This window comes from Delphinapterus leucas, chromosome 3, assembly GCF_059928025.1.
Source record: "Delphinapterus leucas isolate spDelLeu-1000000601 "Yukka" chromosome 3, BTC_Dleu_Yukka2, whole genome shotgun sequence".
Taxonomy (NCBI): domain Eukaryota; kingdom Metazoa; phylum Chordata; class Mammalia; order Artiodactyla; family Monodontidae; genus Delphinapterus; species Delphinapterus leucas.
In genome coordinates, this window is record NC_143131.1 from 57,104,573 (window position 1) to 57,126,789 (window position 22,217).

Sequence of the window (22,217 nt, forward strand, 5' to 3'; positions counted from 1 at the left end):
CTGTTCTGACATGTGGACATCACTTGCTTTTCTCTATTATTTTACCACTTTGTACATCCTGAACAATATGGTTTAGTTTTACTTGTTCTTAAACTTTGTATGAACATAATATGCTGTATGTATTCTTTTCTGCTTTGTTTCTTTCAACTTGTAAGATTTATCTACATGAATTTGTAGTTCATTTTTTTGCTTCAGAGCAGTGCTAAAGAAATATAGTGCGAGCCATATATGTAGTTTCATGTTTTTTTGTAACCATATTAAAAATAAAAGAAATTAATTTTAATATATTTTGCTTAATATATCCAAAATGTTATCATTTCAACATGTGATTGATATAAACATTGGTTTACAAGATAGTTTATTTTCTTTTTTTAGCAGTCTTTATTTTTTAGAGCAGTTGTAGTTTCACAGCACAATTGAGAGGCACATACAGAGATTTCCTGTAGATCCCCTGCCCACACATGCATAACTTCCCCATTATCAACATCCCCACCAGAGTGGTGCATTTGTTACAATTGAGGAACCTACATTGACACATCATTATCACTCAAAGTCGTAGTCAATACTAGGGTTCTCTCCTGCTGATGTTACATTCTTCCCTCATACTATGAGCACTTTGTGTTTTACACTTCACAGCACATCTCAGTTGGGACTGGCCGCATTTCAAGTGCTCCATCCATCTGTGCGGCTAGCGGCTGTCATAATAGCACAGCTCTGTAGCATTCCATTGTGAGGCTGTATCACAGTTACCCATGGCACTGTAGGCACTGCAGCTTGGGGTTATCATAAGCAATGTTTCTGTGAACATTGCACTGTTCATGGGAGTATAAGTGAATCCGTCACTTTGGAAAACAGTTTGACATTGTCTAGTAGAGCTGAAAATTAAAAAAAAAATTTGACCCAGAAATTCTACTCCTGGATATATACCCTAAAAAAAAGTGCCTGTGTGTACCAGGATGTATGTTGGAGACTGTGTCAGAGCTACGCTGTTCATGACAGCCCCAAATGGAAACAGCCCAAGTATCTAAGTAGAATGTTTTACCGAGTTTTCTTTCTTGACATTTTCATTGTTCTCTCCAGTTTCTCCATTTCCTTTTCATTCTCATTTACGGTACTCAGGTAATTCTAATTCCTATGGTTAGTGGCACCCAGTAGTAAGACGTCTCCTTTGGAGTGAGGAAGGCGGTCTATAGAAATAATGACAAAAACAAAAGGGCTTTAGTTGGTTTAGGAATTGAATTTTGCCTCGCCAGGGCCCACAGGTTTTAGATTCAGTGTGTCCACGCATCAGTGTGTCTGTTACAAGCTGTGTGTTTATCATTAAATTACTGGAGTTTGCAAGGTATTTTTATAAAGGAGATTCTGATCTGATTGATTAGCCACCATTCTGATGAGCACTCATTGGTAATTGATCTACTTTGTAGCTCTTGCTGTAACTGGCTGTAGTTCATGTAGTGCTTCATTTAATGTCTTACTGCCCTGACAGACCGTACTCTGTGATGGGCCTGGACTGAGGCTGTCCTGTTCACTGTTGTATCCCCAGCACCTAGCACAGAGCCCAGCAGGCGTCAGCCTGGCAACTCCAGTAAATAGCCACCAAATGATAAGTGAATGAATGTGCATTCTTAGGTAAGAGAGCGAGGCTGCCAGGATTTACACGTGACCCAGTGGAGGCCACTGTAAGTGTCAAGTCTGAAGGAATCGGTCTTCAGTCACAAAGGCAAAAGGGCTGATACCACTATTCTAAACTCCCTGGGTCCCGTCCCCAGGGATTATGATTTAACTGGTTTGGAGTGCTCCGTCTGGGGATTTTATACATCCCCAGGTGATTCTAGTATGCCGCAAAATTTGAGAACCTCTGTTCTGTAGAAACGAAGTAGTCATTCTCAATGTATGGTTTCCAGACTGCAGCATCAGCAGCATCTAGAAACTTGTTCTACCCCAGACCTGCAGACTCAACAATTCTGGGGATGAGGGCCAACAAACCCTCCAGGTGATTTTGATGCATCGTGCACAGATATGTTTACTGTTCAATGGGTGTCTGAGTCAGTTGGGGCTACTGTAATAGAGTACCATAGACTGGGTAGCTTATAAACAACAGAAACTTATTTCTCACAGTCTGGAGGCTGGAAGCCCAAGATATGGTGCCAACACGGTCCGGTTCTAGTGGAGGCCATCTTCCAGATTGCAGACTTCTTGTATCCTCACATTGTAGAAGGGGTGAGAGAGCTCTCTGGGGCCTCTTTCATAAGGGCACTGATCCCATTTATGAGGGCTACACCCTCATGACCTAATTACTTCCCAGAGACCCCACCTCCTAATACCATCACATTGGGGGTTAGGATTTAAAAAAAAAAAAAATTTATTTATTTTTGGCTGCGTTGGGTCTTCGTTGCTGCGTGTGGGCTTTCTCTAGTCGCGGCAAGCGGGGGCTACTCTTCGTTGTGGTGTGTGGGCTCTGGGCACGCGGGCTCAGTAGTTGTGGCTCGCGGGCTCTGGAGCGCAGGCTCAGTTGTGGTGCACGGGCTTAGCTGCTCCGCGGCATGTGGGATCTTCCCGAACCAGGGCTTGAACCTGTGTCCCCTGCATTGGCAGGTGGATTCTTAACCACTGTGCCACCGGGTAAGTCCGGGGGTCAGGATTTTGATATTTGAATTTGGTAGGGGTGGGGGGGGATACAGATTGCCCCATTAGAGTGGAACAGTACAAATCATAGTTTTATTTGCCAGTGGTTTGTTCAAATTATTCCAGGTACTTTATTTGTTCTTTCTGCTCACCACTAAAAATGGCTAACTTAAAATTTTCATGTGCTTTTCAGCAAACCCAATCATTATGCACCAAGCAATGACGTATATGGTGGAGAGATGCACATTCGACCAATGCTCTCTCAGCCAGCGTATTCTTTCTACCCGGAAGATGAAATTCTCCACTTCTACAAATGGACCTCTCCTCCAGGAGTGATTCGGATTCTGTCTATGCTTATTATCGTGATGTGCATTGCCATTTTTGCCTGTGTTGCCTCCACTCTTGCCTGGGACAGAGGCTATGGAACCTTAGTGGGAGGTGGCATTGGCTACCCTTATGGAGGAAGTGGCTTTGGTAGCTACGGAAGTGGATATGGCTATGGTTATGGCTACGGTTATGGCTATGGAGGAGGCTATACAGATCCAAGAGCGGCAAAGGGATTTCTACTGGCCATGGCTGCCTTTTGTTTCATGGCTGCATTGGTGATATTTGTTACCAGCGTTATAAGAGCTGAAATATCTAGAACAAGAAGATATTATTTGACTGTGATAATAGTGAGTGCTGTCCTGGCCGTTATGGTGTTTATTGCCACAATTGTCTATATAATGGGAGTCAACCCAACTGCCCAGGCATCTGGGTCTCTCTACAGTTCACAAATATATGCCCTCTGCAACCAGTTTTATACACCTGCAGCTGCTGGAGTCTATGTGGATCAATATTTATATCACTACTGTGTGGTGGATCCCCAGGAGGTAGGGATAGTTTTGTTTCTTTTCTCCCCTCTTTCCTTGGGTCAGAGGCTCTCCTCTCGGGATGCTTAATAGATTCGCTTTGGGAATGTTTAAAAAAATATTGATGCCACACCCCACTTCTATTTAAATCAGAAACTGGGAGAAGGGCTGGGTGTCATTATTAAGGTATGATTAACATACCATCCAATTCATCCATTTAAAATACAGTTCAGTATTTTTAGTATATTCACAGAGCTGTGCAACCATCACCACAGTTGATCTTAGAACATTTTCACTACCCCAGGAAAAACCCCCATCCTCATTAGCAGTCACTCCTCATTTCACTAACCGTCCCCAGATCGAGAAACCACTAATCCTGTTCTATGGTTTTGCCTATTCTGGATATCTCATATAAGCAGACTCATACGATATGTGTTTTTGTATGATTGGCTTCTTTCACTTAGCATTAATGTTTTAAGGTTCATCCGTGTTAGAACATGTACCAGTACTTCATTCCTTTTTATTGCTGAATACCGTTCCATTGTGGGGATACACCACATTTTATTTATTGGCCAGTTAACAGACATTTGGGCTATTTCCACCTTGGCTGTTACGAATTTTTCTGTGAAACTTATGTTTTAACGTCTCTTGAGTTCAGTATATACCTAGGGGTAGAATTGATGGGTCTTATGGAGATTCTGCGTTTAACCTTTTGAGGAACTGTCACATTGTTCTACAAAGAGGTTGCATTATTGTACATTTACCAGAAATGTATGAGGATTCCAGTTTCTCCACATCCCCCAGCATTGTTTTTGTCTGTTTGAGTCTAACCATGCTAATGGGTGTGAAGTGGTACCTCATTTTGGTTTTGATTTGCATTTCCTTGATGGCTAATGATATTTTCTTGTGCTTATTGGCTATTAGTATATCTTCTTTGGAGAAATGGTTATTCAGAATCTTTGCCCATTATTTAGTTGGGCTATTTGGATTTTTATTAAGTTGTAAGAAATTTTATATATTTGGATACAAGTCCCTTATAATACGATTTGCAAGTATTTTCTCTCCATTTTTGTCATTCTCTTTTCACTTTCTGGATGATGTTCTTTGCACAAAAGTTTTTTAATTTTGGTGAGGTCTCATTTAATTTTGCTTCATTGCTTTTGCACCCTAAAAGGGTGTTGTATCTAAAAACACTTTACCTAATTCGAGGTCACAAAGATTTACTCCTATATGTTTTCTTCTAAGAGTTTTATAATTTTAGCTCTTAACAGGTCCATGATCCATTTTGAGTTAATTTGGGGCATGTTATAAGGAAGGGGTCCAACATTTCTTACATGTGGATATCCAGTTGTCTTAGTATTATTTGTTGAAAGGACTATTTCTCCATTGAGTTATTTTCATGCCCTGGTCAAAAATGAATTGACCATAAATGTGACGATTTATTTCTAGACTCTCAATTTGTTTCCATTACCTGTGTTTCTGTCCTTAGGTCAGTACCACACTTCTTTTTTTTTTTAACATCTTTATTGGGGTATAATTGCTTTACAATGGTGTGTTAGTTTCTGCTTTATAACAAAGTGAATCAGTTATACACATGTTCCCATATCTCTTCCCTCTTTCGTCTCCCTCCCTCCCACTCTCCCTATCCCACCCCTCCAGGCGGTCACAAAGCACCAAGCTGATCTCCCTGTGCTATGGGTCTGCTTCCACTAGCTATCTACTTTACGTTTGGTAGTGTATATATGTCCATGCCTCTCTCTTGCTTTGTCACAGCTTACCTTTCCCCCTCCCCATATCCTCAAGTCCGTTCTCTAGTAGGTTTGTGTCTTTATTCCTGTCTTACCCCTAGGTTCTTCACGACATTTTTTTCTTCTTAAATTCCATATATATATGTTAGCATACGGTATTTGTTTTTCTCTTTCTGACTTACTTCACTCTGTATGACAGACTCTAGGTCTATCCACCTCATTACAAATAGCTCAATTTCTTTTCTTTTTATGGTTGAGTAGTATTCCATTGTATATATGTGCCACATCTTCTTTATCCATTCATCCGATGATGGACACTTAGGTTGTTTCCATCTCCGGGCTATTGTAAATAGAGCTGCAATGAACATTTTGGTACATGACTCTTTTTGAATTATGGTTTTCTCAGGGTATATGCCCAGTAGTGGGATTGCTGGGTCATATGGGAGTTCTGTTTAGTACCACACTTCTTGATTGCTGTAGCTTTGTCATCAATTTTGAAATTGGGAAATGGGGGGTCCTCCAACTTTGCTCTTCTTTTTCAAGATTCTTTTGGCTAGATTCTAGGTCTCTTGCATTTTCATATGAATGTTAGGATCAGCTTGTCAATTTCTGCAAAAAAGCCAGCTAGAATTTTGAAGGATTGTGTTGAATTTGTAGATCAATGCAATCCTTCAAAATCCTAGCTGGGAGAAGAATTGTCATCTTTACAATAAGTCTTCTGATGCATGAACATAGGGTGTCTTTTCATTTACTTAGGTCTTCTTTAATTTCTTATAAAAATGTTTTCAAATTTTCACTGTGTAAGTCAATATTTCAAAAAGCTGTCAGGTGATTCAAATGTGCAGGTGGGGTGGAGAACCTTGCTTTCAGTAACCAGGAGTCATCCTAATTAAGAAAATGTTTCTAACTTACTATTCTTTTTTCCTTTTTTTTTTCTCCTTACACTGACCCAGGAATTTTCATTCTTTTACCAGAATGAGTCACTTTTTGGGGGTTAGACCTTCTCCAATAACTACCATTATTTTGAAGACTGAAATGTAGGTTTCAGAGTTTTGTTGTTGACATTCAGAGTGTCTGTGGTAAATAGGGCTGAGGGCTGGTATTCCTTTCTTATCACACTGACATCCCTCTTAGTCCTCTGACTACCCGAAACCTGTATTCTTTGAAAAAGGATACCACTGTTACATAGACAGCTGCAAAGAGAGCTTCCTCTTACCCGTTAGCAGACATCCAGGCCAGAGCCCTGGTACCTGTCTCAACTCCCAAGTGCCTCCAGGCCAGTGTACCACTTAACACACCTGTCAGACACTAGGAGAACTGTCAGGGGTAGGGTTTCCTTGTCACAGGCTCTTCTAGCAAGCACACAAAAGACACATAAAACAGAGGAACCTAACAGACTAAATGGATCATTAGCCCATTCTCTCTAATTTATAGCTTGGTTAGAGTGTATCTGCATAATTTATGGTAAGACTGAAATTTACATTCAGTGTAAAAAGTTGTGCCAGACATGTGTTAGGAACAAGGCTATAAGCATGATTGGGTATTTAAAACTACTTTTGACAGCTCGGTGCCTTGTGACCACCTAGAGGGGTGGGATAGGGAGGGTGGGAGGGAGGGAGGGAGATGCAAGAGGGAATAGATATGGGGATATATGTATATGTGTAACTGATTCACTTTGTTATAAAGCAGAAGCTAACACACCATTGTAAAGCAATTATACTCGAATAAAGATGTTAAAAAAATACTAATAAAACTACTTCTGAGCATAACATTTTCCAGCCTTTTAGAAGTATACCAGTGATGAGTTAATTTATTGGGCATTCTCATCTGTTTATGGAAATATAGCCCCTTGGTGCTCAGGCTTTGGGACTAGTTTTCTATAATTCTAAAACAGGGATTCATGTTCATTCCAAGGATTGAATCAAGGTTGTGTGTGTGTGTGTGTGTGTGTGACTGAATCAAAGTTGGGGTGTGTGTGTGTGTGTATGTGAATCAAGGTTGGTTTGTGTGTGTGTGTTGCTAGCCTTAGCTGAACTAGCTTGGGCTAGGTTTTATATTTCTAAAATGGAACCATTTGTATCAGTTTTATAGCAGTTAAACAACAGATATTTAGGAGGGCCTTAGGCATTTGTAGAGTGTGGGTTGGGATAAAGTAAGCAATTAAAAGCTAAATATGTCAATATCTTTAATCTCTTTTTAGGCCATTGCCATTGTGCTGGCGTTTATGGTTATTGTGGCTTTTGCTTTAATAATTTTCTTTGCTGTGAAAACTCGAAGAAAGATGGACCGGTATGACAAGTCAAATATTTTGTGGGACAAGGAACGTATTTATGATGAGCAACCCCCCAATGTCGAAGAGTGGGTAAGTGTTTTAAGAAAGTCAGTAAATGTCCAGTTTTTTATTAGACCCCCAGATTTGTCTCTAAATTTAACCTATTCTGCTTTGTGAAACTTTATTTGTAGAATTATTGTCTTTGTATATTGCAAAAGTTGTGGCCTCACGTTTTACTTCGAATGTTAAGAAAGTGGGATGAGTGGACATGGTTTTACTACGGGTAAAAGCCAGATCTCTATTTCTAAGAAGTGGATCTAGGCACTGAGAGGAAATGGCTTTTAAAGAAACCACAAAGGAAATAACGTGGCTTTGGAAAACAAAAACATCTCCTCTCCCCTTCCTTTTTATTATCCTGCTGATTGTTTTGGAAGTAAATACCAGTGCTCAGGATGTTTACTGTCTTTGGTCAAGATTGGCAAGGGGGGCTTCCCTGGTGGCGCAGTGGTTGAGAGTCCGCCTGCCGATGCTGGGGACATGGGTTTGTGCCCCGGTCCGGGAAGATCCCACATGCCGCGGAGCGGCTGGGCCCGTGAGCCATGGCCGCTGAGCCTGCGCGTCCGGAGCCTGTGCTCCGCAACAGGAGAGGCCACAGCAGTGAGAGGCCCGCATACCGCAAAAAAAAAAAAAAAAGATTGGCAAGGGTGTTTTTGGGGTGGTAGCAGGTGGCAGGTCTTTAAACTTTTTACATGTGGAACAGCCTGGAGAATCACAGGGGCTAATTCTGTACTAATATTGACATATGAAATACTTTAGTGAAGGCAGAGAGAGATTAGGGCAATTTTTTTTTTTCATATACTGTTAATCCTACCAGTAGGTGGCTTCCTAAATGATGCGATTTGCTGAAGTGCAGAAAGTCCCTCTTACCAAAAATACCTCCCAAATGCACGTTCCTGATAGCTAACCTGTTTTTAGGGGTGTTCCAAACTTTGTTAGAAATACTCTGTTAGGATGTTGTTGAGAGCAGCCTCAGAATCTGCCTTCATAGGTTTCTTTGAGCAGATTGGTTTCTTGCCATGAAGGTTAGTTGAGAATCCTGGACCCTGGTTCCAGGGTAGGTTGGTCTTGGCCCGTGGGAGCAGAGCGGAGTGGGCTGAGGGTGGGTCCTGCTGGTCAGGTTGGGGGTGAAGATACTGATGATCATCTTGAAGGCTCCTAGCTCTAGCATCCTCCATCTGATGTTTGAAGACATTTGAATGTAGATGAAATTTTTCTAGTTAAGGTACTAAGACGAAGCAGTCAGGAGAAACAGAAGGTATGGTATGTATGTGCCCGTGTTCCCGACCTCTCCTTGAAGCCTGCTTGTTGTTTTTTTCTTCCTCATCCCCACCCCCCAGCCCAGTAAAATGTGAAGGTGTTGGGGATTGTTTTCTTTTGACCTTTAGCTCCAGGCAAGGCCACCTGTAGAGGGAATAGGACAGTCTATTGTGAACTGTGAAGTCAAGGTTTCACTGAGAGTTTCTGGGTGTGTCAGTTTTCACTGGCTGTTGGATTTGTTTACTTAAGGTTTTGAGAGCCTAAAAAACCGACTCAAGAGAGACCAGTGCCAGTAATATTAGAGTCCCAGTGAACTTCGGCTTCTCATCTGATTTTACTGTCATGAAGGTTTAATAAGTTCTGGGTACTTTGGATAATTTGACAAAAGATAGCCATAATAACTTATGGAGGCGATGATGACAACAAAGCCAGAAAGGCTTAACTTTTAAAGAGGCATTATTTTTATAATGCTTCCTCACTGAATCCCTGGAAATTTGATAGCCAGCCTGTAGGTTGTTTCACACATCATAGTTTCTCTGTAGTAATAAATGTTTTGTCGCATGAAACTAAATGATCATCTGTTGAACAGCAGACACAGGATTTTGAGCACACTGATGTTTTATGCGGTACTTGAAAATTCCTCATTTCCTTTTCCCTTGTTCCCCCAACTCAAATGCCTAAGGAAGGCTATTGGAAGTAAGCTATTGAATGGAGGCAGTTTTAGTCACAGGTATTGTGCTTTGCCTTCCATTCTCCCTTCACCTGCCCAGGTTTGCTTTGCTGAACTCAATCCCACATTTTCATTCTTGCCTCAACTTACTTCCACAACCAGATGCAGACTGTTCCTCAGGTTTCTCTGCTCTTTCGCAGTATTCTGCTCGAATGGATTTCACTCCAATAACACAGCTGCGCAAGTGGAAATGTTTGATGCTGCATCCGAAGTGCCTGGCATTACAGGGTATTGAGTAGAGTATGGGAAAAGAATCTAAAAAAGAGTGGCTATATGTATATGTATAACTGAATCACTTTGCCGTATAGCAGAAAGTAACACAACATTGTAAATCAGCTATACTCCAATAAGATAAATAAATAAAGTGGGGGAATTCCCTGGCAGTCCAGTGGTTAGAACTTGGCACTTTCACTGCCGGGGCCCAGGTTCAATCCCTGGTCGGGGAACTAAGATCCTGCAAGCTGCGTGGCACGGCAAAAAAAATAAAAATAAATTTAAAAATTAGAAAATAAAGCAAAATAAAATAAAGTGCCTGGCAGTGGAGTGGATTAGTGTTTTTTTCTTCCTTTTGGTCATTAGAAAGTAATATCGTAAAAATTATCTCCACTTGAAATAATGGAAGAGAATCTAGAATTAATCACTTGTGCTAAATGAGAATTAAAATTTGAATTCTAATTGTGGAGAACTAAGACAAGATACTCTCCATACAGCTAATAGTGGATTGTTTGGGGGTGCGGGGGTGGTATCTTACTAAACTTACTAAAGGAGCAATTACCTACTAAATTTACTCCTTCCCTACACATTGGGGTAGGTACATCCTGACATTCATAATTAAATTGTACTGCCTTTCTTGAATTTTAAAATCTTTAAGATAAGAACCCCCAGAGCAAAGGCACCTCAACAGCTGAGCCTTCAGAGTTTTAAGCAGATTTCAGTCCTTTTGTATTATCTATGAGAAAATTTGTAATTTTCTAATTTCCTGTCTCTGAATCTCCGGCACAATGGTTTCTCTGCCTTCTTAGGGATTTTTAAGGTTGTTTTTTTTCCCTCCCCTTTCTGGATATCTTGTACTTTGTAAAATAAACAGGCCATGTTTGCACACTGTTTGGATGTTAACCTGGTCCTTTGTAGTCAGTCACTCACTTAAGTTTGTACCAACGTTGTTGTATTTTAAATGTTTAAAGGCTCTTTTAATTAAAGTTGTAGATCTTTATTTTTTCTATTATGTCCTCAAACCCCAGGTTAATTGGTACTTTTTCTGAATTAAAAGAATATGGTTATTTTAATTAAATAATTTTGAAAATACTGTGAAGTATAAAGAAAATTCTGCCATCCTGAGTTACCTTTTTGGTGTATTTTCTTTAATCCTTTCCTCTTCCTACATCTTATTCTAATTCAGAAGTATGATTATAGTCCTTAGCAGTGTAAAATTCTACCTTTTTTGATTTAACATGATATAGGCTTTTTATCTCATTAAATATTTCTCAAAAACAATTTTGATATTGTTAAAAATTTTTACTGAAGTGTAATGTATATCTATACACACACAGTAAAGTACATTAAATGCACTAATTTAATTGTATGGCTTGGTGAAATTTTACACGTATAAGCCCATTTGTAACCAGCCTCTAAATCAAGATATCATACATTCCAGGGTCTAAGGTTTCCTTATGCCTCTTAGTCAGTATCCCCTAGGGGTTGGTAACTCCTCTTATTCCTATCACATCAATTAGTTTTGCCTATTCTTAAACTTCACATAAATGGAATTATGTCCTGTGTGCTTTTATGTCCACTCAACATAGTGCTATAAGATTCATTTATATTGTTGCATTGGTTGGTGTGGTACTGTTTTAATTTTTGTATTTGCTGGCAAGATAAAAGCTTTCTAATTACCCCTTTTTAAAAAGCCTGTGGCCAGGGCTTCCCTGATGGCGCAGTGGTTAAGAATCCGCCTGCCAATGCAGGAGACGTGGGTTCAAGCCCTGGCCCGGGAAGATCCCACATGCCGTGGAGCAGCTAAGCCCGTGCACCACAACTACTGAGCCTGTGCTCTAGAGCCCGTGAGCCACAACTACTGAGCCCATGTGCCACAACTACTGAAGCCCGTGCACCTAGAGCCTGTGCTCTCCAACAAGAGGAGCCACTGCAGTGAGAAGTCTGTGCACTGCAACGAAGAGTAACCCCCGCTCACCGCAACTAGAGAAAGCCCACGTGCAGCAACAAAGACCCAACTCAGCCAAAAATAAATAAATAAATAAAATTTAACAAAATAAATAAGTAAAAAGCCTATGGCCAGAATTACAATTTTTTTAAAAAACAGGTTTTCAGACAGCCTCCCTGCCATCCTTCTGTTTCCATTTGCCCATTTCTGGGTATCTTTCCTCACCCTCTCTCCACACTTGTAGGTACTCTTCTTAGTTTCTTATGATTCCTTTCAGTGTTTTATTTTGTAAAAATAAAACCAAAGAAAAATACACTTCCTGCTTTTTTATGCAGAAGTTAGTGTACTGATCATACCATTCTGTCTGCACATCCCCTTTTTACTTTGCAGTGTGTCTTTCCTTACCACTTCATAGCCTCTTTGTGGTATGGTTGTACCGTGGTTTATGTAATCAATCTTTCATTGTTGGATATATTTATTATTTAATATTATAAACAATGATAGGATTTTAAAAAAGAAAACTTTGTATAACTTGTATATATGTCGGTCTATATATATACTCCTATAGGCTAAATTTCGCGAGTATTACTGAGTCAAGGGGTATGTATATACGTACGTCTGTAACTTTGGTAGAGAGTAAGAAATTGCCCTTCAAAGGAGATGTACCAATTTATACAGCCATCAGTGTTGTGTGAAGTTCTGGTTCCACACACCTTTTCTAATAACATTCCATTGTAGAGATCTATTTGACCAATCCCTGTTGTTTCATATTAGTTTTTTTCCAATTTTTGACTGGAATAATTATGTAAAAAGTAATTTTCTTACAGTAAGTATGTGGTACTTTTTTTGAAAATGGAGAAAATTGATGTTGAAGGTAACTTAGCTGTTATGTAAATGGAAATCATTTTTAATTTACATGCCTGGGCTCACATAATGTGACAAAGCCAGGACTAGAGCCCTGGTCTAGCATTTCCATGCCAGTGTGCTCTTAGGGAAAGCCTTAGTGATTACATTTTCTCTGTCTCTTTGTTTTTGTTTTTTTTTCAGATTGGTTTCAGGTACACAGAAATAAATTATTCCCAATTCTTAGCTCATGACCTTGTTGTCTTTGGTCCATTCATAGCCTTTTTTGTATTTTTGATTTTTTTCATAATGAACACCCATCATCCTACCCAAGAATTACAATACGAGGTCTAAGTTACATTACCCGATGTGTTTTTTACTCTCCCATCCACCTGCTTCTGCTCCCAGAGGTGACCTGTCTCCAGAGTGACTTCCCTACTTTAATTAGAAAAGACCATGATGCGTTCCTTCCCTTTTCTGTTGCCTTGATTGCACGACTGAAGTGCTTCTCAGTTCTGGGAATGGAACTGATGGTTCCGTTGTAATCAGAGAAGGTACCCTCAGTTGTTTTCACTCTGAGTGGACTTCCTCTCCGTTGCCCTAAGTAGTGTTACTATGTACTGGCCAGAAAACTAGGCCCTGCAGGCTTTTTGCGTTGCTTTAGAGGAGACCCTTCGCTTAGTCTCAGACGAACAGCCCTGTGGGACTGGTAGTCTTCCCCTTTCTTCTACTCTTGCTGTGTAATGCTGTCTTTTCTACTTCTGTCTAATAGAAGCAGTATATCAGGGAGGTGGAATACCAGGGTTTGAATTCTAGCTTCATTGCTTTTGCTGTGACTCTAGGTAGATCAGTTCTGTTATTTTTAACCCACATGTATGTCAAGGAAGTCTAGTTTGGGGAGAATTCCTGGTGGAGGGACAACAGCACTGGACCCTAAAGCTCTGGGTTTGAGTCCTGACTCCAGCATTCTTTGGTAAACAGATTACCCCTTCTGATCCTCAGTTTTCTTATCTATAAAATTGGCTATATTATTTGGTCTGCCTCTCAAGACTAATGTCAGATGCATGTGAGAAAATGAAGAAGACCAGTAATATATGGCTGTCTGCCTTACAGGGATGTTGAAAGGAAGACAGCTGGCTGTGCAGAAAAGAATTTTGGTGTTGCATGAGTCCTAGTTACAGTTGACAAAAACAGAACTTAAGTTAGCATAGGTAAGAAGAGGAATATATCTGCAAGATTTTGGGTGGTGATTTATGAAATCCTAGAAAGAGTCGAAACAACTTAGCCACAGAGGTAGGGATGTGGCTGTGTTTCATGAACAGCTGAAATCGGGACTTCAAGTCCATTGGGATCTGCTTTCTCATCTTGACTCCCTCCTGCCTGGTAGGCTTCATTTTCGCATGGAGAAGGGGAGCGGAAAGCACCTACTTAGAGCTCTGAGTTGTTCATATTAGTGCTTTGTCTGAGACTTGCCTGGGGAAGGGGCCCTGATGAATAAGTAGCCTTGGGTCAGGCGGCCATCCTCACACTAACCCACTGTGCCCAAGGGCAGGGCCCTTCTCACGTAATCCAGCATGTGGCAGTTCCCACAGTTACTGTGTGGGATGGGGAGATGGTTTCTAGAGAAACTGCTCTGTGGATAATACTTACTACCTGAATATGAGCTACATGGGTTAATTGTAATTGCCCTTTTATTTTTTATGTGTGTGTCATCTGACCAGGTTTAAATGCAGAGTGCGATTTGAATAGCTTAGGCCGTGTTTCTGAGTAGCTTTCTGAGCCCGCTTCACCCCAGTGCTCCTCAGTAGTCTGCTGGCTCTTCCCGGGAGGGTGTCACACCACTCAGATCCCTTTCTGCCCCTTTGAGCTTGGCCTCACAGAGCAGCAGGGGACTGTGGTTTAAGGAGCTGCGTCCTGCCAACACACTGAGAATGCTGGTAGGGGGACCCTTCAGCCAGGAGTGCTGCAGCTGAGTTGGGAGGGGCTGATACCCTTATGCCCACGAAGATGAGTATTTCATGTTAATCTTTGTGTTCAGATCTCTCTTCCCCCACCTGCATTTCCAGAAGGTCATAAGTATAAATATCAAGACATACATCTTCGTTTTCTCTAGAGTGAGTACTTAGAACTGGGGTCTGGCTTTGGAAAAGCACACACCTACGGTAAATATTAAAGAGTTGATTGTAAAATGTGTGTACTTAAGATTAGTTTTTGTTGATACCTGCAGTATTCTGGTGAAATAGTAACTGAAAGTTACGCACTTCAGTTTCAGGTGCTCCTGTGAATAAGTTTTGGTTTGGCTTTGGTAAAGTGAAAGAAAACAGAATCTGAGAGCAGTCTGGGACCTTAGGGTAAGGTCATCCAGTCTGTCTCAGTGAACTTACACAAAGGAAGCTGAAGACCTGCGAGGTAGACACAGTAGTAAGAAGGAGGCTTGTTGGTGGTGATTTGACGTGTCAGGGCTAGAAGTTTGGACTCTGGTTTCTCAGTGCTCTTTTCAGTATAGTACATCAGGCTGACTTGGGATTGAGCTTCACGTCTTAATTTTGGCAATAAAGTTTTTTAAAAAGTCACAGTAAAAGGAAGGTAGGAACCACCATTTCCTAAGTAGGCGTAGCCACTCTATACATCTTTACAGTGTGAATATTCTTATACAAGGGGACACTGAGGTTTGCAGAGGGCTTCAGTAATTTGTCTCAAGCCAGATGTACTAACCAGCAGGACAAGTGTTACATTTGCCTTTATAACTTGTAATTTTTTTGGTGTGGTTTTTTTTTTTTTCCTCTGAGATCTCTGAGCCTCAGTTTTCTTTGCCAGTAGAATTGGGGAAATAGTTCATAGTTAATAAAACTATCATTAAAATGAGATAATGTATGTGTAAAGTGCTTATCTCTACCACAAATCAGCATGCCAGTTCTCAGGGAGTATTTTCTGTCTGTCTCTTAAGTTGCACCTTTTCTTGTTATGCCACATAATTTATGTCAGAAGCAAGAATAAACTAAGTTTGGAGAGAACATGCCATAAACTATTTCTTCATTATTACCAAGTAGTAAATAAAGGTTGTTAAACAAGATCCTGTTTTTAAGTACAAAATGTTTAGATCTAAAAGCTGAGTGTAGAGACTTCCCTGGTGGTGCGGTGGTTAAGAATCCGCCTGCCAATGCAGGGGACGAGCCCTGGCCCAGGAAGATCCCACATGCCACAGAGCAACTAAGCCCATGTTGTCACAACTACTGCACTAGTGCTCTAAAGCCTGAGAGCCACAACTCCTGAGCCTGCGTGCCACAACTACTGAAGCCCTCATGCCTAGAGCCCATGCTCTGCAGTGAGAAGCCTGCACACCACCACGAAGAGTAGCCCCTGCTTGCTGCAACTGGAGAAAGCCCACGTGCAGCAATGAAGACCCAATGCAGCCATAAATAAATAAATACATACATACATACATACATACATACGTACATACATATTAAGTGTATTATTTAGGTAGCCTATTTCTAGAAGTTTCTAAGGCTTTGACATTGTGATGCAGCATTGTTATAGCATTGTTCCCAACATTTACCTGTCAAGGTAGGAGCTAGTAAGGATGATCAGGCCTGGGTGTAGAGAGGGGTCAGGGTCCTGGACCCTGTCCTTTGTGGTCAGCCTTGGGTAGCTTTTGGTATCCTTGGACTCTGATGAAGGTAATCACTTTGTCTGTTCATTTAATAGGTTTCTCATGTGTAAATGGGGAAAATAAAAGTTTCACCTACAGCATGTATATGCTGATCCTGTAACAATTAAAGGGCTTAGGTCAGGGCCAGCACATAATTTATTAATGCCCAATAAATTTTAGCCAGAGTAATAATTGTTAGTATTTGCAATGATGGCATCAAATAAGGGAGCTTGGGTAAGAGTACCCAAAATATAAATACATTTAATGTTGTTTGCAGTTGTTAAACTATTAATTTTCCTCTTACTTGTAAGCTTGCTGCGAGCTAAGAACAAATGTTTTTTTGAAGGGTGTAGGCAGGCTCTGTGTATCATTTCCTTGCACACAGGAACGGGCAACAGGTCCAGGTGGGGCAGGTGACTGGGACCGGGCGGTGGTGGTAATCAGTGTTAGACAGCTGAAGAAACTCAAATAGCTTTCTTATTTTCAACCAGTAAGTACAAGTGTTCTTTAACGTAAGAGCAGTTCCTGTGGGCTGCCGACAATTGGTATACCGGGCTCTCACCCTGGGAAAGGTTTCACTATTATCTGTGGTCTCAGGTGGCATGAAATGGAACAAGAATGGAAGTGTCCTATCCATGGACTGACCTTCAGAACCCAGCAGCGTGGAGGACGGAAGGCCCTATCTGTCGAGGGCATCCTGGGGGGCTGGTGTAGAGAGTTGTAATGGAAGGTGAGGTAGGATGTGTGCTAGAGCTGGTGAGTGTCTTTGTGGCTTTCTGAATGCAGGGATTCCTAGATTTCCAGCACTAAATAGAGTTAATTCTAACTATAGGTATAATGGTCTAAACAGGGCAGTTGTCTGTGACATCGAGGAAAACTGTCCTCCATCAGTGGTTCTCAAACCTTAGCAAGCATCAGAATCACAGGGAGAGCTGGTTAAAACAGCTTGCTGGGCCCACCCGCAGTGTTTCTCGTGCAGTGGATCTGGAATGGGACCTGAGAACTGGCATTTCTGAGTTCCCAGAGTTCCCAGGTGATGTTGATCCTACTGGTCTGGGGAACACACTTTGAGAACCACTGTTCCATAGAGCCAGGCTGCAGCTATAATACTGCAAGCCCAGTGGGATTTGAGTTAAGGTATGCATAAGGTCTCTTCCAGGCATGGCATGCTTAGAAAATGCTGAGGTTGTGTGGAGTGCTACAGTAAACTGCAGGGGATTTGGAACCCTAGGTGGTGGCTGGCATGGGCTCTGAGGTGTAGTGTGCCTGCGGCACACCTGCTGGGGAGGCTGGCATGAGACACACGAGTGTTAAAATGCAGGCTGGGCCTTCCCTGGTGGCGCGGTGGCTGAGAGTCCGCCTGCCGATGCAGGGGACGCGGGTTCGTGCCCCGGTCCGGGAAGATATCACATGCCGCGGAGCGGCTGGGCCCGTGAGCCATGGCTGCTGAGCCTGCACGTCTCACCTTTTTTTTTTTTTTTTTTTTTTTTGCGGTACGAGGGCCTCTCACTGTTGTGGCCTCTCCCGTTGCGGAGCACAGGCTCCGGACGCGCAGGCTCAGCGGCCATGGCTCGCGGGCCCAGCCGCTCTGCGGCATGTGGAATCTTCCCGGACCGGGGCACGAACCTGTGTCCTCTGCATCGGCAGGCGGACTCTCAACCACTGCGCCACCAGGGAAGCCCCACAATTCAGCTTTGCCTGGTGTATGTTAGTACTTCCCTGTGGGCAGCCTGCGTTTGGATAGGGAACATGGTGTTTGCTAAATTCCCAGAGCCATCTGATCAACGTAAATTGATCAGAGTTGCCCAAGCCTGGTCCATGATCTCTTCCTTTGTGGGATTAGTCTGTTTGGGAGCATTTGCCTTCAAGCCACCAAGGGTGGAGAAAAGTCTGAGGGAACTTTCCAGAGGCAGTTTTCAGGCTCTTGTTGGGGGAGCATCTGTGAGTGTAAAATATCAAAACGGGAAAAACGAGTTGGACCACTTAGTGTTTTGAAAACTTGTAGTGCAAGGGCACATGGCCGGGAAGGTGGACCTCGGGTTGGAAAACTGGACATGGTACTTTGAGATGAAGGTCCTCCTCCCTCTGATGTCTGGTATATTTCTCCACTTTAATTACCAAGCAGGAAAACCCCTTCTGTTTGCCTTTTGAGGGTGGTGTTCCTACACTCTGACATAAACAAAAGGAACCCGATGACTAAGCACATATCATAGTAATTTTGTGTCAAAAGCTGCTTTTAGAATGATAGTCCAGTAGGCAAATAAAACTCTTCAAAATGGATTCACATCGTATCTTGCTCGGATGTGGTGAGGAGTGAAGGCAATGAGAATAGTTCCTTTTCTTACTGGGAATAGTCAGTGCCCAGATGAGATGGGTACCTCAAGCCATATTTAAATTACTGAGGTATCAGTTTGTTATGCCAGAAACAGCTGAGCTTGGGAGTCAGGTGGACGGGGTTTACATCCCCCCTCTACCCTGTCACCTTCTGTGTGACCTTGAGCAAATTAATTGGACCTTAGAGACTCAGTTTCCTCATCTGAGTATGGAGATAGTCCTATCTCACCGGGCAATGGTGAGGACCAAATGGGGTCAGGTTTTGCCTGACACATGAACTTCCCTCTCATGATGCAGGTCTAGTCTGACTCCCTGTGTTGTGTGAGCTAGGAACGAAGAGCAAAATGGGGCGTGGCTGTCCTCCCTCCTTTTTGCTTGTACTCATTCCAGATGAAGTATGCGGTTGATTTGTGTGGAGAGAAAGGTTTTTCCCAAACTTTGTTTTACAGGGGTGAATTGACCTAAAACATTCTTGACCTTTTTTTATTCCATCCCTGACTTCAAGGAGTCGGGGCGGAGAGGCTGCTTGTGAGTCAGTAGCGTTGATAAGCATGAGCGTGCAGCTCCATCCTGGTCCCAGGGTCGGACGGCTCCGTGCTGACAGGTGTTGGGATGAGAGCTGCCCTGAGTCGCCCTCTTTGTTTTCCCCTTGGCACCCCATAGGGATATACGATGTTTTCATTAATTCTCCAAAGATGATTAGTTAACAAAGATTTTTTTCACAAGTGACATAGAACACTTCTAATGAGTATAATTAAATTCTGAATAAAAATTTGTCCTCATTATAACTACCTCTTGTGAAGATCTTTTGAAATTATTTCACTTGAATTTATTTCATTTTGACATTTCAGAGACACTTTAGTTCTTTCTTGATTGGAATGTGAATCTTGGTAAAACGTTTCCTGTCCCCTTAAATTAATAATTCCTGGGCTTCCCTGGTGGCGCAGTGGTTGAGAGTCCGCCTGCCGATGCATGGGACACGGGTTCGTGCCCCGGTCCGGTAAGATCCCACATGCCGTGGAGTGGCTGGGCCCATGAGCCATGGCCGCTGAGCCTGCGCGTCCGGAGCCTGTGCTCGGCAGCGGGAGAGGCCACAACAGTGAGAGGCCCGCGTACCGCAAAAAAAAAAAAAAAAAAAAAAATTCCTGCTCCTTAAACATGGTCTGTGAGAGTGCTTGTCCTTTTTGAATTTAGTCTCTAGAGTCTGCCTGTGTCATTCTTTGATTGGTTCAGGGTCTTTTCTCTCCTCGGCCTCAGCCCGTCTGTCTTCTCCTGTCTCGTCTTTCCCTTTTATAAAGTCTGTCTGTGCAGCAAGGGTGCCACTAGGGCCAGGAACTCTTCAGGCAGATCCCAGTGAAGAGCGGCCAGCTGGTCGCTGCCGTGTGGATTTCTGTGCGTGTAGTGCCCTTCCGCCCCACGGCTGCGCCCGAACCCCAGCTCCCCTGCCGGAGGGCCTGCGGGTGGGAGCCCCGGATCAGCCCCCCAGGCCCCAAGGCTTCTCTTGGCTTCACAGCAGCAGTTCCAGCGTTTGCTTGACTCTCAAACTTTCCTTTCCCCTCAGTGCTTAGTAGAAGGCGGCAAATCTTCCTGCATTTGTGTTTTTTCACTCTGCTTTCTTGTGCCCCTAATTTCTTAGAGCTAGTTTCAAGTTACTTGAGGAAACCTGTTCACCATTTGCTGTTCAGAATTAAGCCAAGTATTTCTCAGGTTCTAAGTCTTTAAAATTTTACTATAGTTATTAAAATGGTAGGGTTGTTTCATTGTTGTTTTAAAGAACTTTGGCTACATCATCAGGTATTATGGACTGGCTTGGGATCCTATCAGTAATAACAGTGAGTCTCAAATCCCTTTTCTCATCATAGGAAGCACAGGCTGAGGACTCATAAATTTCTAATACTGGTCCCTCCTCACTGGGGCTTCCCAGCTTCCTCCCACTGTCCTTTGAAAGCAGCCGGTTTATACTCACTTTGCATTGGTACCGTGAGAAAAAGTAATATTTTCTTTTGGGAAACGCGAAGCATAAAAGGAAAAAAATGAACTTACTCCTTGTTTTACAAATATATTTTGCTTCTGCCTCTAGACACTTAAGCTCCTTTCGAGGACAGAGGCTGCTTCTTATTCACCTTTGAGTCTGGCTGGGTGTTTTTTTTTTTCAAAACTATGTATCACGTCACAGATTTGCATGTCATCCTTGCGCAGGGACCATGCTAATAATTAATCTTCTCCGTATTGTTCTAATTTTAGTGTATGTTCTGCCCAAGCGAGCATGGCCTTGGAATTTTTTGTGCACGTGTATGAAGAAGGTTGAAGTAATGAAAGACCTGTGCTGGAGGGTGAAGTCAGTGTTCGGGCTAGTCTCGTTCTGCTGACTCTAAGAGATAAACATCACCTCAGAGCAGCTCATCTGATAAGGCGGTTGGATATATACAGTGTAGAAGTAGAACAGTAATAAATGAAGTAACCTTTATGCGGCAGACTCTGGGCTCCTGCTTTGTGCCGGGTACTGGGCTGGGCTTTGAAGACCCATAGAGGAAGGAAGGTAGGAGGCTGCCCAGGGAGGGGCAGTGTATTGGAGCTGAGGCTTTGAAGTATATAAACCACACCTTACCATTTATTAGGTATGGGTCCTTGGGAAAGTTGTCTAGCACCCTGAGCCCTTGCTTCCCCTTTTCTGAAAAGGGTTTTTTTCTGAAAAAAACCCTGAAAACTGGGTTCACCTCGTGGTGGCTGTTGAGCTGATAGACACAACCAAGCCAAAGATCGGGAGAAGAAAGAATTTATTATTACTTGCAGCAAGTGAGGGGAACACCGGGGATCTTCTCCAAAGCAGTGTCTGTCTGAACAGTGAACTTAGGGAAGTTTTAAGCTAAGGGTACTTGCGTATTCGTGAAGGGGCTTGAGCGGAGGAGAATTCAGCATAGAATTGGGGCAAAGGTCCACAGAGTCCAAGCTTTAGTTGATTGAAGTCAAGAGTGGCACCATCATCATTCCATCCTCCACCTGGGTGGGGGTCCTTAGTACCTGCAGAACTCAAAGATATATTATGATGTGTATCCCTTGAGGAGGAACTAGGACTCTGCCTTATCACTGCACTGTCGTTTGAGTGCCTTTTCCCCGTTCCTGCATTCCTTTGTTCCCTCAAGATCATAAATTACTGAGACCTGTTCAAGGGTGAGCACTGTGGCCAGGCTTAGGTCACAAAATGGCTTCTCTTATGTCAAGAAAGCCATTCCTGGGGCTTCCCTGGTGGCGCAGTGGTTGAGAGTCCGCCTGCTGATGCAGGGGACGCGGGTTCGTGCCCCGGTCCGGGAAGATCCCACATGCTGCGGAGCGGCTGGGCCCGTGAGCCATGGCCGCTGAGCCTGCGCATCCGGAGCCTGTGCTCCGCAACGGGAGAGGCCACAACAGTGAGAGGCCCTCGTACCGCAAAACAAAAACAAAAACAAAACAACAACAACAAAAAAGAAAGCCATTCCTGGTTCTGTTTCTCCAGGGACCCCCTAACTTATCTGCTTATAGTATTTCCCTGTAAGGTTGTACCTACTAAATGATCCCTCAGTTCAGTATGTGGCATGCTGTAGCAGGCAGACAGTGGTGGCTTTAAGAGCAGCCCACCGCCCATTGAAGTTAGAGGTGTGGGAGCAGCGTCACCCTGTGCGTAAACAGTCTGTACACACGCGCTCT

At 42.8% G+C, this 22,217-nt stretch overlaps 1 protein-coding gene and 1 non-coding gene across 7 annotated transcripts in view; one reads left to right on the plus strand and one right to left on the minus strand.

Moving 5' to 3' along the window:
• Positions 1-22,217, plus strand: part of OCLN (occludin) — a 48,332-nt gene that overhangs the window by 9,968 nt on the left and 16,147 nt on the right. For 5 of the 6 annotated variants that reach the window (XM_022595773.2, XM_022595782.2, XM_022595754.2 and 2 more), the window contains 2 exons: positions 2,819-3,497; positions 7,425-7,586. In XM_022595773.2, the coding sequence (XP_022451481.1) occupies positions 2,819-3,497; positions 7,425-7,586 (841 nt within the window). The remainder of the gene's footprint in view (positions 1-2,818; positions 3,498-7,424; positions 7,587-22,217) is intronic. The other variant, XM_089908954.1, reaches the window with a different exon arrangement.
• LOC115801669 (U6 spliceosomal RNA) lies at positions 20,688-20,799 on the minus strand. The gene has a single exon (XR_004021984.1). It is a non-coding gene; the product is annotated as a U6 spliceosomal RNA (small nuclear RNA).